The sequence below is a fragment of the Rosa chinensis genome, chromosome 7 (genome assembly GCF_002994745.2).
Source record: "Rosa chinensis cultivar Old Blush chromosome 7, RchiOBHm-V2, whole genome shotgun sequence".
Lineage (NCBI taxonomy): Eukaryota > Viridiplantae > Streptophyta > Magnoliopsida > Rosales > Rosaceae > Rosa > Rosa chinensis.
In genome coordinates, this window is record NC_037094.1 from 50,805,234 (window position 1) to 50,819,698 (window position 14,465).

Here is a 14,465-nt window from a genome sequence, read left to right on the forward strand (position 1 = left end):
CAAACCCCCTTGATCCTCATAATGATGCTCGCCTTGTTGGATATGCTGATATAGACTATCTATCAGACCTGCACAAGGCATGTTCCCAGACTGGTTATGTCTTTACCATTGGGAATACTGCAATTTCTTGGAGGTCTACAAAATAGACACTTGTTGCTACCTCTTCGAATCATGCTGAGATACTAGCTCTTCACGAAACAGTATGTGAATGTACATGGCTAAAAGCCGTTACAAAGCATGTTCGAAGCACATGTGGACTGCATTCCACCACTGATGAACCAACCATTATCTACGAGGATAATGCTGCTTACATAGAGCAGATAAAGATGAGTTTCATCAAAGGAGACGACACCAATCATATTGTATCGAAGTTCTCCTTCAATTAGCAACAACAGGAGCATCAGAAGATTGAAGTTAAGCATATTTGATTTGAAGACAATCGTGTAGACCTCTTTACCAAGTCACTACCAAAGTCTACATTCCAGAAGCATGTTCAAGGGTTATTTTGTCCCACTGGGTTTTGTTACCTGGCAAGGTTTTAACGAGGCACATCTTTAGCATGGTCACCCCACTTATACTACATCCTGAAGATGCTTTGATTCGACATATACATGCATTTGCTCATCTTTTCCCTTCGACCAAGGGTTTCTCCCACTGGGTTTACCGGGCAAGGTTTTGGTGTAGCAACTCTAATGCATCCCTCTCGTAGACATACTACCTACTTATGGTGCTGATAAGAAGACTTCACCTATCTCTAAAGCTGTGATACTGCTACTCCACACTCAAGCGCGTTGTGCTCTTTTTCTCCTTCGACCAAGATTGTTTTTTGTCCCACAGGGTTTTTATTACTTGGCAAGGTTTTTGACGAGGCAACTTAGAAGCGCTCAGCCTATGCAACACTATTGACATGGAATATCCAAGGGGGAGTGTTGTAAATATTTGTGGATAATCATGTAAATAGATGTTGAGTAATAGGTGCCTATCCCTATAGATTGGTGATTGATAGGTTGTAATTGTAGGAGTGATTGGATTGTAATTAAGTATTACCCTTTCGTGTACGCCATGTAGTCCTATATAAGGCTCCTTATGGTGAGATGAATAAAACACACAATCTGATTCTCTGTCTTTAGACTCTCTCTCTCTCTCTCTCTCTCAAAATTTTTTCTGTTTTACAACACAATGTACCAGATGAGTAAGTTTTAACAATAAATTTAGGCAAGCAAACACACGAACTCGCAGACATAGCATCTGTTCATTTAGTAACAAATGCTTCGGACATAGCCTAAAACTTTTGCCGATTTAAGCGAAGGTCGAAATGAACAGATTAAGCATCAGAATAATGAACAGAAGCAAGTCAAATTTCAAACTTGAGATTACTGACGAAAGTGCCTGCTATAAGATCTCTATTTACACAGCTTATTAACAGCGAAATTAATTACATGTAAAGCATGAGCAAATAACCTCCAACAAAAGAACTATGCTTTGAAGAGCTACAGGGCAATTAATGTACTGAACTACTATTCACATTACAATCAGTGGTATATAATTGCTGCTAGGTACAAGAAACTTATTCTGCTTAACCGATCCTTGTGAGTAATCTGGATGTCTCAGTGGTTTTCCCACCATACAATCGCAAGAACTCTAGTGCCTCAACCCTAGGCTCCCCTATATGTAATCTTCCTTCCAACATAGCAACCACATTAGTCATACTTGGCCTTAGTGTTGGAACTATATGTAAACAACTTAACGCTACCCTCACTAGTGTCTCTACCTCCTCAATCCTCACCCGACCCTCTAGCCTCGGGTCGGCTAGTTCTTTATATCTTCTTTGCTTATGCATTTCTAGTGCAAGTAGAGGGAAATACACCATCCCAAGGTCCCAACTGGTTGAAATGAAAGATGGTCCATTTCCTTCACTGACATCACTTTCAGTGCTGCTGCACTGAAACAAGCAATTTCTTCTTCCCCTTACCAGTTCCAGTAAAACCATTCCATAGCTATATACATCAGTTTTGTCAGTGATTCCATGACTAGTAAGCCATTCAGGTGCAAGATAGCCCCGAGTTCCACTCAGTGTCGTCAATAGTTTGGAATTTTCATGGCTTAGCAGCTTGGCTAGCCCAAAATCTGATATTTTGACTTGAAAATCAGAATGCAAAAGAATGTTTTCTGGCTTAATGTCGCAGTGGATGATCTTCTGTTGACATCCACTGTGCAAGTAAGCAAGACCCCGTGCCATTCCAAGCGCTATTTCGTATCTCTTTTGCCATTCTAAGACAGGATCATTAGACTCATTCCCAAAAAGAATCTTCTCCAGTGAACCTCTATTCATATAATCATAAACTAGAAAGCACTGCTTCCCATGGATGCAGAAACCTCTTAACTTGACAAGATTGACATGGTGGATGTTTCCAATTGAAGCAGTCTCGTTGCAAAATTCCACCTTCCCTCGGACTCCCAAACTACTGATCTTCTTCACTGCCACTACAGTCTTGTCCGCTATAATGCCCTTATACACAGTACCAAATCCACCACTGCCAATTTGATTATTAAAATTTTCAGTTGCAGCAACAAGCTCTTCATAACTAAATCTTACTGGCAAACCTGGGATGGAGACCACCTCAAGATCTGCTGTTGAGAATGAATTCAAACGTCCAAAGGTCATTCTATCATACCTTTTCTTTCTCAACCATATTATGATCATGACCAGCATGGTGGCTAGCACGAACCCTGAAAAGGTTATTATCACCACCAAACTTGATACTGCTAAACCATGTTTCTTATTCTCATCAGGGATTACAGACACAGTTGAGATAGCCTTAATGTACCCTAATAGACCTTCCTCACCAAAGGTCATTGGCATGAGGGAACCTAAATTGTATTCGAGAAGATAACAAGAACCAGAAGAATTTTCATGAAAAATGCCTTGGCAAGAACAGTTTTGTGAGCATACATCTTGACATAGTGATAAATTCATCACATGGTTCACAGGCCGGTTGAAATGATTACCAAAATAGTCCATGCCTTTTTGCAGTTCCAAATAAACAGTTGAGGAATTGAACTCACCGGAATTTCCACTTTCATCACAGGAAGAAGGCAAAGAGATGGTGTCTTCTATTGGCACACAAGCATCATTCTCCTCAGCATCATAATGGAAACCTGTTGGACATATACATGTTGGATTCTGATTCGAGCAGAATCCCAGTTTTCCACAAGTAAATGGACGTTGGCAGATATCAACTGGCTTTACAAAGTCCTGCACCCACTTGTTTCCCATGAAGCCACTGATGCTGAAAACCCCTTCATATCCCAACCTCCCAATCTTTGTATCTGAGGTTTCCAAGAAAACTTGAAATACAACCTCTGAGCCATCAGCCCCAAACAAATACAAACCAGTCCTATTCATTTCCATATAGGACACTGGTGTATCTGAATTCTTGAAAGCTTTGGCTTCCATGGATAGTTTCCAATAAGTTTGACCCTTCCATTGCAGAACCAAATCCTTACTGGTAACTGCAAGCCTGTAATCATCCACAGATAAGTTATTGTTTCCCACAGCACCATTCAATGATGTACCAACATACAATCTTTGTCCAATGATCAGAGTATCTGTCGGAGAATCAAAACTGTTCCAGAGAGAAACATTTTGTGCATCAACCAAGATGAGGTTCCCGGTGTCTAGAAGCTGGAGAGAAGCAATATTAGAGTTGAATGAGGGTGTGGACCATACAGCTCTATTCGAGTCATCGGCGATGCTAAGGCCATGGATGGTGAGTGAGAGCATAGCAGAATATGAAATGGGAGTGTTGCGGTTGGCTGACCAGATGATGGTGTTAGAGGCCACATGGATGACAGAGAAGTAGAAATGCGAGTGGATTGATTCTAGAGTATTGATAGAGGCTCTGAAAGTGCCATTCGGAGACTCCAGGAAAGCACCGGAATTATCAATGAATTGCATATTTGTGGCTGTGAAGTTTGGAGTGATGGAGTGATTAAGGATGGGGCTCGAGGCAGTGAGAATTGGGAAGAGCAAAAAGCATAAGCTGAAGGTAGCGAAAGACAAGCACAATGCATACAAGAAATCCATGGCAAATGGTTAGTGGATGAGTTGTGTTTCAGCATTCAAATGCATGATGAAGGAGACAGTGTCAGCTACAGTTTCTAGTCCATTTTCTAAAAACCTAGGTGAGACTTTGTCTAAAACTTGGTCTTCAAGTCCATGCACTAGAAACTCTGGTATTTTATTCAACTTTGACTGATGAAAAGTAGAACCAAAAATAGTATAGTAGAAGTTCAGAAAGGTACTAGATAGAGACTAGTAAATATAAAATGCTCTGGCTCTTGACTACAAGAACTAGTTGTCTACCCTTTTCATCCACCAGCCAAATAGTACTTGTGCTTTTTTCCTCCTTATCTCCATTCTTGATGTAAACTTCTACCAGTAGCTATTGCAATATTTCTACATTTTCAAACCGTTGACATTTTCATGTAAGTCCGTTCTGTGAATATTTCTTTATCTGCTAATAAATCATTAGGTTTTACACCCTAAACCCTATGACGTTTCTAATCAACATTCACCATTTTCTCACATTTCCTAACTTTTGATATCAAATATCTGCATCAAAATCAGTTTTTAATACCTTGAGATCAATTAATCTAGACTTCTGTATATATAGTTTCCTAGCGAAAATTGCCAATAGAACCCAAGTGAAACTAGAATTTGTTGATTCCAGGCCACCTGGGAGAAAAAGCATAACATTTCTATATACAGCACATTGCAAATAGGTTATATAAACAACATTGCAAATGGCTTATAAACTACAGTGCAAATGGCTTATAAACGATTTCAAATTGCATATAAACGACAGTGCAAATGGCTCTGCCAAACATAATTCTGGCAAGTTTCCTTTTGCTTAATCACCAAGCTTCTTGCTAAAATGCCAAATTTCTGAGGTCACAGAAAAGCAATTATTTGTTTTCCTCTTTTTCCAAGTCCAAGTTCAACTCAATGACAGGGTTACAAGGTCAAAAGGTGATAATTTTATATATCAAGTCTCAAAGTAGATCAGGTTGAATCTTTGTCCAACAACAACAGTACTTTTACTACATATTCAAAGCCATTGCAGGCATAGAAACAACCAACAATCTCAAAAGGAACACTCTGGTTTAAATCCCAAAGTGTGTTAGCTTCACTAGCATAACCTCAATCCTGTCCATCCTGAAAACAAGAAAAACTACATTTAATAACTTATGCTGCATAATGACCTCTCATGTATATAAGTGCACAACTATGAACTTAAAATCAACTCAGAAGACCTGAAAAGTTTCAAATACTATAAACCCCAACAATCATGCACTTAATTCACTGGACCATCCTTAATTGATAGAAAAGAAGCAAAATGTATCTGTGGTATACATAGTTTTCATGACATTCTTGAATAACTCTTACAGTATAACAGTATAAAGAGTCAATTGTAGCAATAGTCCATAAACTTTTCCCCAAGTTGCACTTGGCCATGAAAAAATCTTAGTTCTCATCGTATATGTTCTAAAACAACAACTGCATTACAACTTCTGTCTAGTTTGGGGGCAATCTCAACAAATCCATACAGCATTTACCCCCAACATCCTAAATTAGTCAATTTCCTGATCTCAAAGCCCATATCTCAACAGTTCAACCCTAGGCGCACTGTGTTAATCTAAGAAATCTGTCCCCTTTAGTTATGGATTTCGTTTACTCGATGAGTGGAATTGCAGAGTGGGTAGGACTGGTAAATGCTGAGTGGAATTGTTTAAAACTGCCCTGGATCGACTGAAGCTGTAACAAATTTGTCGACCAGGACTATTCCTACCAAATTCTGAAAAATGAGTACTCTTAAGATCTTTTTTTTTATTTTTTTTTTACAGGGTCCCAAAGTGCAACTGAGAAAATGTTTATGAACTGTCGCTGCAATTTACTTTACAACTAAACACAAGAATTTCATTCAAATAACTTGACTTTATTACAACAACTTGTCCTGAACATTAGCAAATGTCTCACTTTGCCTCCTAAGCTGATAAAATCCACGCTTTAAAACACCTCTTGTTATCAATTCTTTAATGTTTTCCTCAATTTTAAACAAATTTGTCACAGACAGCTACTCACACAAGGTCCCTAGCTCTCCAAAAAAGTGTGTGGGGTGGGGGAAGAGAGAGAATATGTCATAACCCAACTCAACCAAGTAACCTTAAAAAGTTTATACCATAAACTCTACACCACTGGACACTGAAAGACGAGGGTGTCAATATTCTTTTGTCACAGAATACATAATTGTGGAGACACAAACAGCAAAAAAAGACCATTTCAGATGAAGAACCTCGCACATATCCACGTTCCTTCAATCAACAACCTTAGCAAGAAATTATACCTTAGAGGTACTTGGCTTCCAGATAATTAGTGATGGACTGAAAGGTGCAGGAGGCACTGATCGTTAACTAAGTTCCACAAAAGATATACAAGAAAGTACGATACAAACTCAAGATACAAGGGAAGTTAAGTTTCTATGAAAAAGGATAGGTGAGCACTATACGCCACAGAGCATTATGCAACAAGGGATAGGGAAAACGTAGAGTTGGGGAAAACTTATGCAAAAAGGAGTCTCCACATACTAACTACAAAACATTATGAAGGGTAGGGAAGAGTGACCTCTTGTTGTCAAGCTGAAGTAGAACAACAAAGGGTAGTCTATGGTTAAAGATCTAGAAAAGAAGGGAAAATAAGAAAGAATACAAGATCTGGAATCACACCAGAAGCTTTAATGGAATCACACCAAGACTTCTTGCTAATCATTTGACGGGTAACTGATTGAAATAAAACACAATCAATCTCTTTCATTCTAATTTTCAAATGAACATATAGGATCTTTTATAGAGCTACATAAGCTATAGAAACTGATCAACATCAAAATGGCCCATATTAATGATTCTAGGAATCCTAAACTGATCAACAATGACTCACAGAAGATGGCTTAGGAACGATAAAATGATAAATCATGACCCAATTTAAAAAGCATGCACCCTGATGAAATATCTAGAAGACACATGAAATCACAACAGATAGCTAGTAGACTCCAGCAAATCCAAACAACTAAAGATCACTTTTTTATTTCTCTATCATTTCATCCATTCTCGACGTATTCATAAGCACACCTATGTTCTCCATTACTAGCAGAAGCACTGGACCCAGAGAAGAAAGGTAGTAAAAAAATTTAAAGGTCTTTCCCCTAGGAACAGATACATTTGGTTCAAACGATTAAACAGCAAGGTTAGCACTAATTTAAACAGTAGTTTTAAGCCATCACAAAGTTTTTTCTACACAAGTGCTTATCCTTCCACTTGCCATTCATTTCTTGTTAAAGATTCTTAAACTGAGATCAGACATTTCACAACTAATGTTTTTAGTCTGCGAAAGCAACTACTTGCTTCTTACCAAAACTTGCAAAACTTGCTCCTTACCAAAAGCAACTACTACCAAATTGTCAAGCCCCTGCTTACCAATAAAAAGGGTCCACTGCATGGTCAACTTTTTTATAGGATTGTATACAGAGATAATTTCCTAAATAAGGGATAAACACAAGTGGCAACAGATAACTTTCCCCAGAAAATCCCATATGACTCTAATTAGCCCTGATATTCGATTGGATTCTTAAAAATAGCTAAATCATCAAACCCGATATACAAGATGTTTCTAAAAGCTGGACTCTAGAGTATAGACATGCTTTTCCGATGCTTGAAAACAATGGGAATTATCAGAAAAAATTCAAACAGATTGACTTACTTAAAAAAAAAAATGTCACTTTTACCTGAGGAGCAGGAGTCTCAACAATCTTATGAGATGCCAACTTTGCAGTTGCAGGAGATCCCTCAAATAAACGAGAACAATCTGTGTATGCAGATCCAATGCCCAATCCAGCACCAAAGGCTACAGCAGCCCAGCGAGTCACAGGACTCCCTAGTGTGAAACATTAAAATATATTAATTCAAGAATTTAAAGCATATACTTATGCACAAAAAGTAGATCAAATATAACATAAAGCCTCAATGACTTCAACAGTCCACTAAACAGTGGGGAATCAAAATAACTATGAGAAAGTTGTTTCATCCATCATAGATTATAAACTATGACATAAGAAGTCAGATACCAATATCAGATACACGTAAATGTCCATTTCTCATGAATTCAGATTGTCCAGTGAAATAAATTCTCCAATTTCTCGTTGACACGCATGTAACAGGATGAAGGCTCAACATAAGTTAGGTTGTAGAACTCAACAATGAATCAATTAGTTCAATCCAGTGGTTTCAAAAGCAAAGGGGAAAGACAATGGGCAAGCTATTCGCAACTCAACATAGTTTACCAATACAAGAGTGTGAAAAATATATAGTTAAAAAATATCAATTTTCATTCGCATAATGATCTTGACCAATGAATGAATGAACCAAAGGGATACTCAGATTCAGAAGTAAAAGGAAATTGTAATGCAAGCGTTGCAAATACATGCTTGGATACAAATAATGGCAATGCACTGTGTCATGAAAATAAGGCATATCACAATACATTGATTACAACATGCAAAACCAAAAAGAAAGAAACAAAGATTAGGGGTGTAACATATAAGAAGTCAGGTTAAGGTGCTTACCTGCATCCTCAGTTACCCGTCTTTTTATTCTTTTTTTACATTAAAAGGTTCAAAGGGGCTGGATATTTGGAGCAATGACCAATGCTACCATATTTTGCTGAGAATACTAGCTACTAACATCTAGGGCTTTTAAGTTTCCAACAAATGATATTCTATGAAAAATCTCATTCAATCTTATTGTTAAGTGTTAACAGTTTTAGACCGATTACTTTCCCATAGAGCTGCCAATGTTTTTCAAGTCAGTATTAGTTAGCCCACCAGGAAATAAAATCCACCATTTGACTAAGTAAGAAGAAAGGCCATATGAGTTCTACACCTTATACCAATATTCAAAAGTTGCTTAATTAAGGAAGGCTTACTAAGAGGCTACATATGTAGTAAAAACTAAATACAATCCCATACACATAATTGTCAAATCTCTGCTTTTAGAAAACACAGCAACACAAAATATAATGCAAACCAAGATAAGAACACAGATATAAATGCAAACCAAGATAAGAAGACAAAATGTAAACGCAACCCCAGAGTGAAGAAAAATACACGAACAACCTTTAATAAAGGAGGTAGACTCTCTCCAATTACCATGCATAGCTTGTTGCATATAAGATCAAACAAACATTCAAAAGATTAATGAATATTCAAAAGAAGTCATTGGGCATACCCAAATTCGGTAATTTCTGCTAAGCTCTCTCTCTCTCACCCAAACGAACACTTCCATGGGCATATGTACTCTCTAACTTAGTGACTACTAGATTAGTCTAAGAGATTGATTTTCGTTTGGAGATTCAGAGAGTAGGATTGTATCAAATCATTCAACCTAAATCTATTCTTCCAAACAAAAATTGCGTTATCAACAAATAGCATAAGAATCTTCGAGAATATGTATATATGATTATCCACAATTTCCACAGAGAAGCCAAACAAACAAGTAGAAAACCTAGGCGGAAACGGAGAGAGAGAGAGAGAGAGAGAGGACTGACTGCAGAGAAGAAGACCGCCGACGGCTCCGCCGAGGGTAGAGTAGACGAAGCGGCGGACGGTGAGATCGATACAGGCGTCCCATTTGGCGTTGACGTCGTACTGCGGCGGCAGGATTTCTCGGTTATCGGCCATTGCCTCCTCCTTGAGAGAGTCCGAGTGCGAGGGTTTGTTTCTTCTGGCTTTCGCTCGATTTCCGATTTTGCGGGTTGCGTAACGTGACTAGGGTCCGCTTAACCCTTTCTTCTTTTCTTTTTCCTTTTCTTTTCGATTAGAATGTCCCGTACTCCCGTTATTATTTTAAAATGCATATTTTACATGCCAAGTATGTGTAATTTTGTATCAAGAGAGTTTTGTGAATTAAATGTGCCTTGCATTCTAGAGTTTTCAAAATTAAAATTAAAAAAAATTATGGGGAAATCATCATTTATCCAATTTCAGCTTAAAAATTACCCACTTGCTCTACCAACTGTTTTTTAACCCCGTTTACCCAAAACACTCTAAAGGGATTATTTCCCCTTTACCCAATTAATTCTTTTTTATTCTTTTTTATTAATTTTTGGTACTTTTTTGCCCTTTCCTTCTTTCTCACTTAGAGAGAAAAGTCATTATCCACCTTGCTGTGCTCCGGTGACCAGCGGCTGGCGACCGGAATCCGGCGACCGGTGACCGGAATTTGGCAACCGATGACCGGAATCCGGAATCCGGCCACCGGACTGTTAACCGGATTCCGGCTTCTGAATTTATTGCCCCCTAATAATACCCAATAACCATATTATTGCCCCTCAGTAATCATATTACTGCCCCCCAGTAATTATATTATTGCCTCCAATAATCATATTATTGTCGTCCAGTGAATTGTATGAACTCCCAAAACCAAAATGAATACACTACAGGCACAATTGATCAATTTATAATCATAGTATTGGCTCCCAATAATCATATTAGTGCCTCCCAATAATCATATTATTGCCCCACAATACAAAGTCCAATGTCTCTACTGCCTCCCAATAGACCACCAAAAATGCACCATTTTGTAGGATTCACAGATAATTTGACTTTAATACACAGAAAACAACAGGTAATTTATCAAAACACCACACTATAGTGATCCATGTCCCTCGTATCAAAGTCTACTGGTGGCCAATAATGTGTCTACTGCCCCCCAGTAGACCATCAAACAAACCCCACAGTTACATTGCAATCTCAGGATACCAAAAAAAAAAATGCTCTGGGCACCCATCAACGTGTGAGACCGGCTGTTTTTTTCGTCGGTGCTTCCCTGCGGCGGGTTGGGGTCTCTTTGTTTCGGGTTGGGCTTCCCCTGTGGACACCCATGCTTCTCTAGCCTGATTCCGGCACGATTCCGACCGGACTCTTCTCCAGTCTCTCACCTGCAGCCCTTCTCCGACCGATCCCAGCCCCAACTCAGCCCATCACCACAGCGCATCTCCGACCTGTCCCATCTCCGCCTTCGTCTTCCCCAGCTCCTCTTCTCCAGTCTCTCACCTGTAGCCCATCTCCGACCGGCCTCAGATCGGTGATCCGTGATTGAGGATGGTTGGCACCAGAACGGTGTTCGGTGATTGGCAGAGGTCGACAAAGATGGGGCTTGGGATGTGCTAGCCGGCGCCGAGATCGAGGTCGACGAAGAAGGTGTTGAAGGCATGGTCGCCACTGCCAGCTGGAGAGAGCGAGAGAGTTTGGGAAGGAGAGAGAGACTGAGAGGAGATGGATGGGTTTAAATTTAATTAATAGGGGCAAAACTGTCACTAGAGGTTAGATTGGGTAAATGGGGTTAAAAAACTGGTGTGGGAGTAAGTGGGCAATATTTAGTCTAAAATTGGGTAAGTGGTCACGGCCCCAAAAATTATTCACTAAGTCGTTTTTTAGAGGAGCATGTGAATTATGTAGTGCAACAACAGCCGAAGTATGTACGACCTTGGAAAGATCACCTGAATTTGAGATGGAACACAATGAGAATGTGTTTTGCCCACCTTCGAATTTGGATTCGGATTCGGATTCCCAAAAAGGGTCTAGCGCAATAAACATACGGACAAAATCCGCCTCAACAAATTTCAAGTAATATGCTTAAAGAGATAGATAGCATAACTAGTTCATTCATGCAAGAGATCAAGGCACAGATCCAGAAGCATGACAAGTCTCTTGACAACTTGGAAAGGCAAGGTGGCCAAACTGCTGCTACATTGCAAAAGTGCCTCAAGGCACTCTTCTTACCTCAAACGTTCCAAATCCTAAGGACAACAACATTGCGGGAAAGATCCTTATTTGCCTATATTATAAACAACGATCTTAAGGCTAGGTCAGGAAAATTAAATAATTTTGAATTTAATTATCAATTCCCCATGAATTCAAGCACCAAATGGTAACTTTGTAGAAAGGTACGCTATATTTTTGTTGTGCTATTACAAATTCATATGTTTATCATTTTATTGATATAACAACTCAACCAAAATATTACAAACACATCTATAAAGGTAAATCGATTTTGACTTATAAAATCAAAGGCTTGTCCAAGGGTGGGTGAAAACTAATTGCCATAAAAAAAACCGATCGGTAGCCGGACTGAAAAAAAGAAGATGTAAAAAGGACTGAAATCGATTAAACCTGGTTCGAGATTGGTTTTTATAGTTAGACCAACCGGTTCTAAACCGAACCGGCCAAATTTTAAATATATATATATATATATATATATATATATATATAAAATTTTATCTGCTATCACTATATGATTGGTAGAGAAATATATCTTGATGCAACCTACCGCACATAATCATCTCATTTCTTCTCTAACCCTAAACCTACGCAACGAGTTCGGTCAAAAATTTTCATCTCATTTTCACAACTGCTCTCCTCTCGACCTTGACTCTCTCTCTGAGAATTTTAGGCTTAGTTTGGGATTGATTTTGAAGCTGCTTTTAGGGATTCTTCTGGTTTTGAGCTTATTTGATGGTGTTTGGTAAAGTCCTCTAGAAATTGCTTTTGGGCCAAATAGCTTCTACGGAAAGCTGATATTGAGAAGCAACAAATCGTAGCTTTTGGAGCTGCTTCTGTGAAAAACACGGAGCAACAGTACAAGATTAATGAATTATACCAAATTTCCAATTACGATGGGGACAGTTTCTAAAAATTACATCGAGCATATAGGGACGCATTCTCAGCCGCCTTCGCCTCTCTGAAATTCCCAAGCGAGCCCGAGTGGCTGGACAACTTGGAGGAGCTCCGAGTACTTACTCGCCATCCTCCACAGCCCGGAAAGCCAAGTCACTCATCTTCCGAAACAACGATGCCGACTGGGTCCGAACCCATGGAGGTGAATTCCACCAATGCAGAACTGCATGTAAGCCTTTCTCTCTCTTTCACCCAAAAGTTCCTTCCTTTATTCTCTCATTGTTAAATTCTCTTGCTTTGGTTTTTAGTTTGATTTATTAGTACTTTTCCATGTCGAATGTGGTCTTATTCAATTGATTTCAGCTCACCTCATGTGGGATTTTTCAATTTTAGCAACTGTTTTGGACTCAAAGAACTGAGCTTGCAATTTTAGTTTGATTTTGAATTGTGTCAATTTGTTTAAAGCTTTCTTATTACTAGGCTATATTTGTTGTTGAATGTCGAGTTGCTTGACCATTATAAGGGGTCGAAGTTTTTGTGTGTTTAGATGATTGATGGTATGTGCGGAGATGTGTTTTACTAAGCCCGGAAGAAATGTATGCTTGAAGCTCTTATGAATATGAAGTTTTGGTTGATAATGTGGAATAGGGAGAGAGACATAGCACTCATATTCGGTTGATAATGATGATCAACCTTCCTTGATAGAATTTCAATGCATATTTATAAGCTGTCGATGTTTGAGGTGTTCCTAGATTAAATTGAATTTCGGTAGGCTCTTCATGTTTATGAGCTCTTTACAAATACGTGGTCGTGGACCTTGTTCCTTGTTGATTTTCTCCAATATACATGATCACTACCACTGGCTAGATACTTGTATACAGAGGTGCTGCATTTGTCCCCAAAATTATGATATGTACTTATATTTTCTTGGTATTCCTTAGCCTCAAGTTTGGTGTACTTAGAAAATTGTCTTGGGTTTTTAGTTGGACAATTGTGTTCTATATACAAGAGTTCCACAGCTTCCTTTTGTTACATTGAGTGCAATAATGTAATTAGATAGCAAAAGAAGTATAATGTTCATAAGCAATTCTACTGAAGAGAGAAGTCTTTTAAGAATAGAACGGAGATATGTCAACCATTTAATGTTAGCACTAGCAGTGCATATCAGTCAGTTATTATGTTGTTAGTTGTGTCATAAACAACCTAATATGATTCAAGTTGAGTGCAAGGCAGTAATATTACTATTTTGCTTGCTAATGAACTATTTCCTTTCAGTTGCAGGTGATCTTCCTGTAGTATTATCATGTGCTAGTCTTGCCCTAGCAGATGCAGGGATAATGATGTATGACCTTGTCGCCTCAATCTTTGTGGTACTCATCTAGCCCAGTCTTTTTTACTTTCTCTTGACATTAAGCAGAGAACAAAGATTTGGCTTGTTTGTTATTTAGTTTGCAAATGTGATGTTTGTTCGTGCATAACAAGTAAAGATAGTTATTGCTATTATGGCTCTTCATAACTACATAAGAAGATATGCTCAATGAGATCTTGATTTTGATGAAAGTGGAAATTACTCAAGTGAAGAGACTACTAAAGAGATGGAGGACAATGAACATGAAGGAGATGGTCCGGGAAGACAAGAAATGGAGGTGTTAAGAAATACAATTGCACAAAGTCTAA

General features: G+C 38.6%; 2 protein-coding genes across 2 annotated transcripts; both read right to left on the reverse strand.

Annotated features, from left to right (window-relative positions):
- Positions 1-1,354: 1,354 nt before the first annotated feature.
- LOC112176084 (G-type lectin S-receptor-like serine/threonine-protein kinase At5g35370) lies at positions 1,355-4,800 on the reverse strand. Its single transcript, XM_024313902.2, has one exon. It carries the CDS (start codon positions 4,085-4,087, stop codon positions 1,577-1,579), a length of 2,511 nt encoding a protein of 836 aa, XP_024169670.1. The 5' UTR covers positions 4,088-4,800; the 3' UTR covers positions 1,355-1,576.
- A 209-nt stretch (positions 4,801-5,009) lies between these two features.
- LOC112180703 lies at positions 5,010-9,912 on the reverse strand. Its single transcript, XM_024319263.2, has 3 exons — positions 9,659-9,912; positions 7,842-7,990; positions 5,010-5,218 (listed from the first exon to the last, which is right to left on the reverse strand). Exons 1-3 carry the CDS (start codon positions 9,789-9,791, stop codon positions 5,204-5,206), a joined length of 297 nt encoding a protein of 98 aa, XP_024175031.1. The 5' UTR covers positions 9,792-9,912; the 3' UTR covers positions 5,010-5,203.
- Between the last annotated feature and the right edge of the window lie 4,553 nt (positions 9,913-14,465).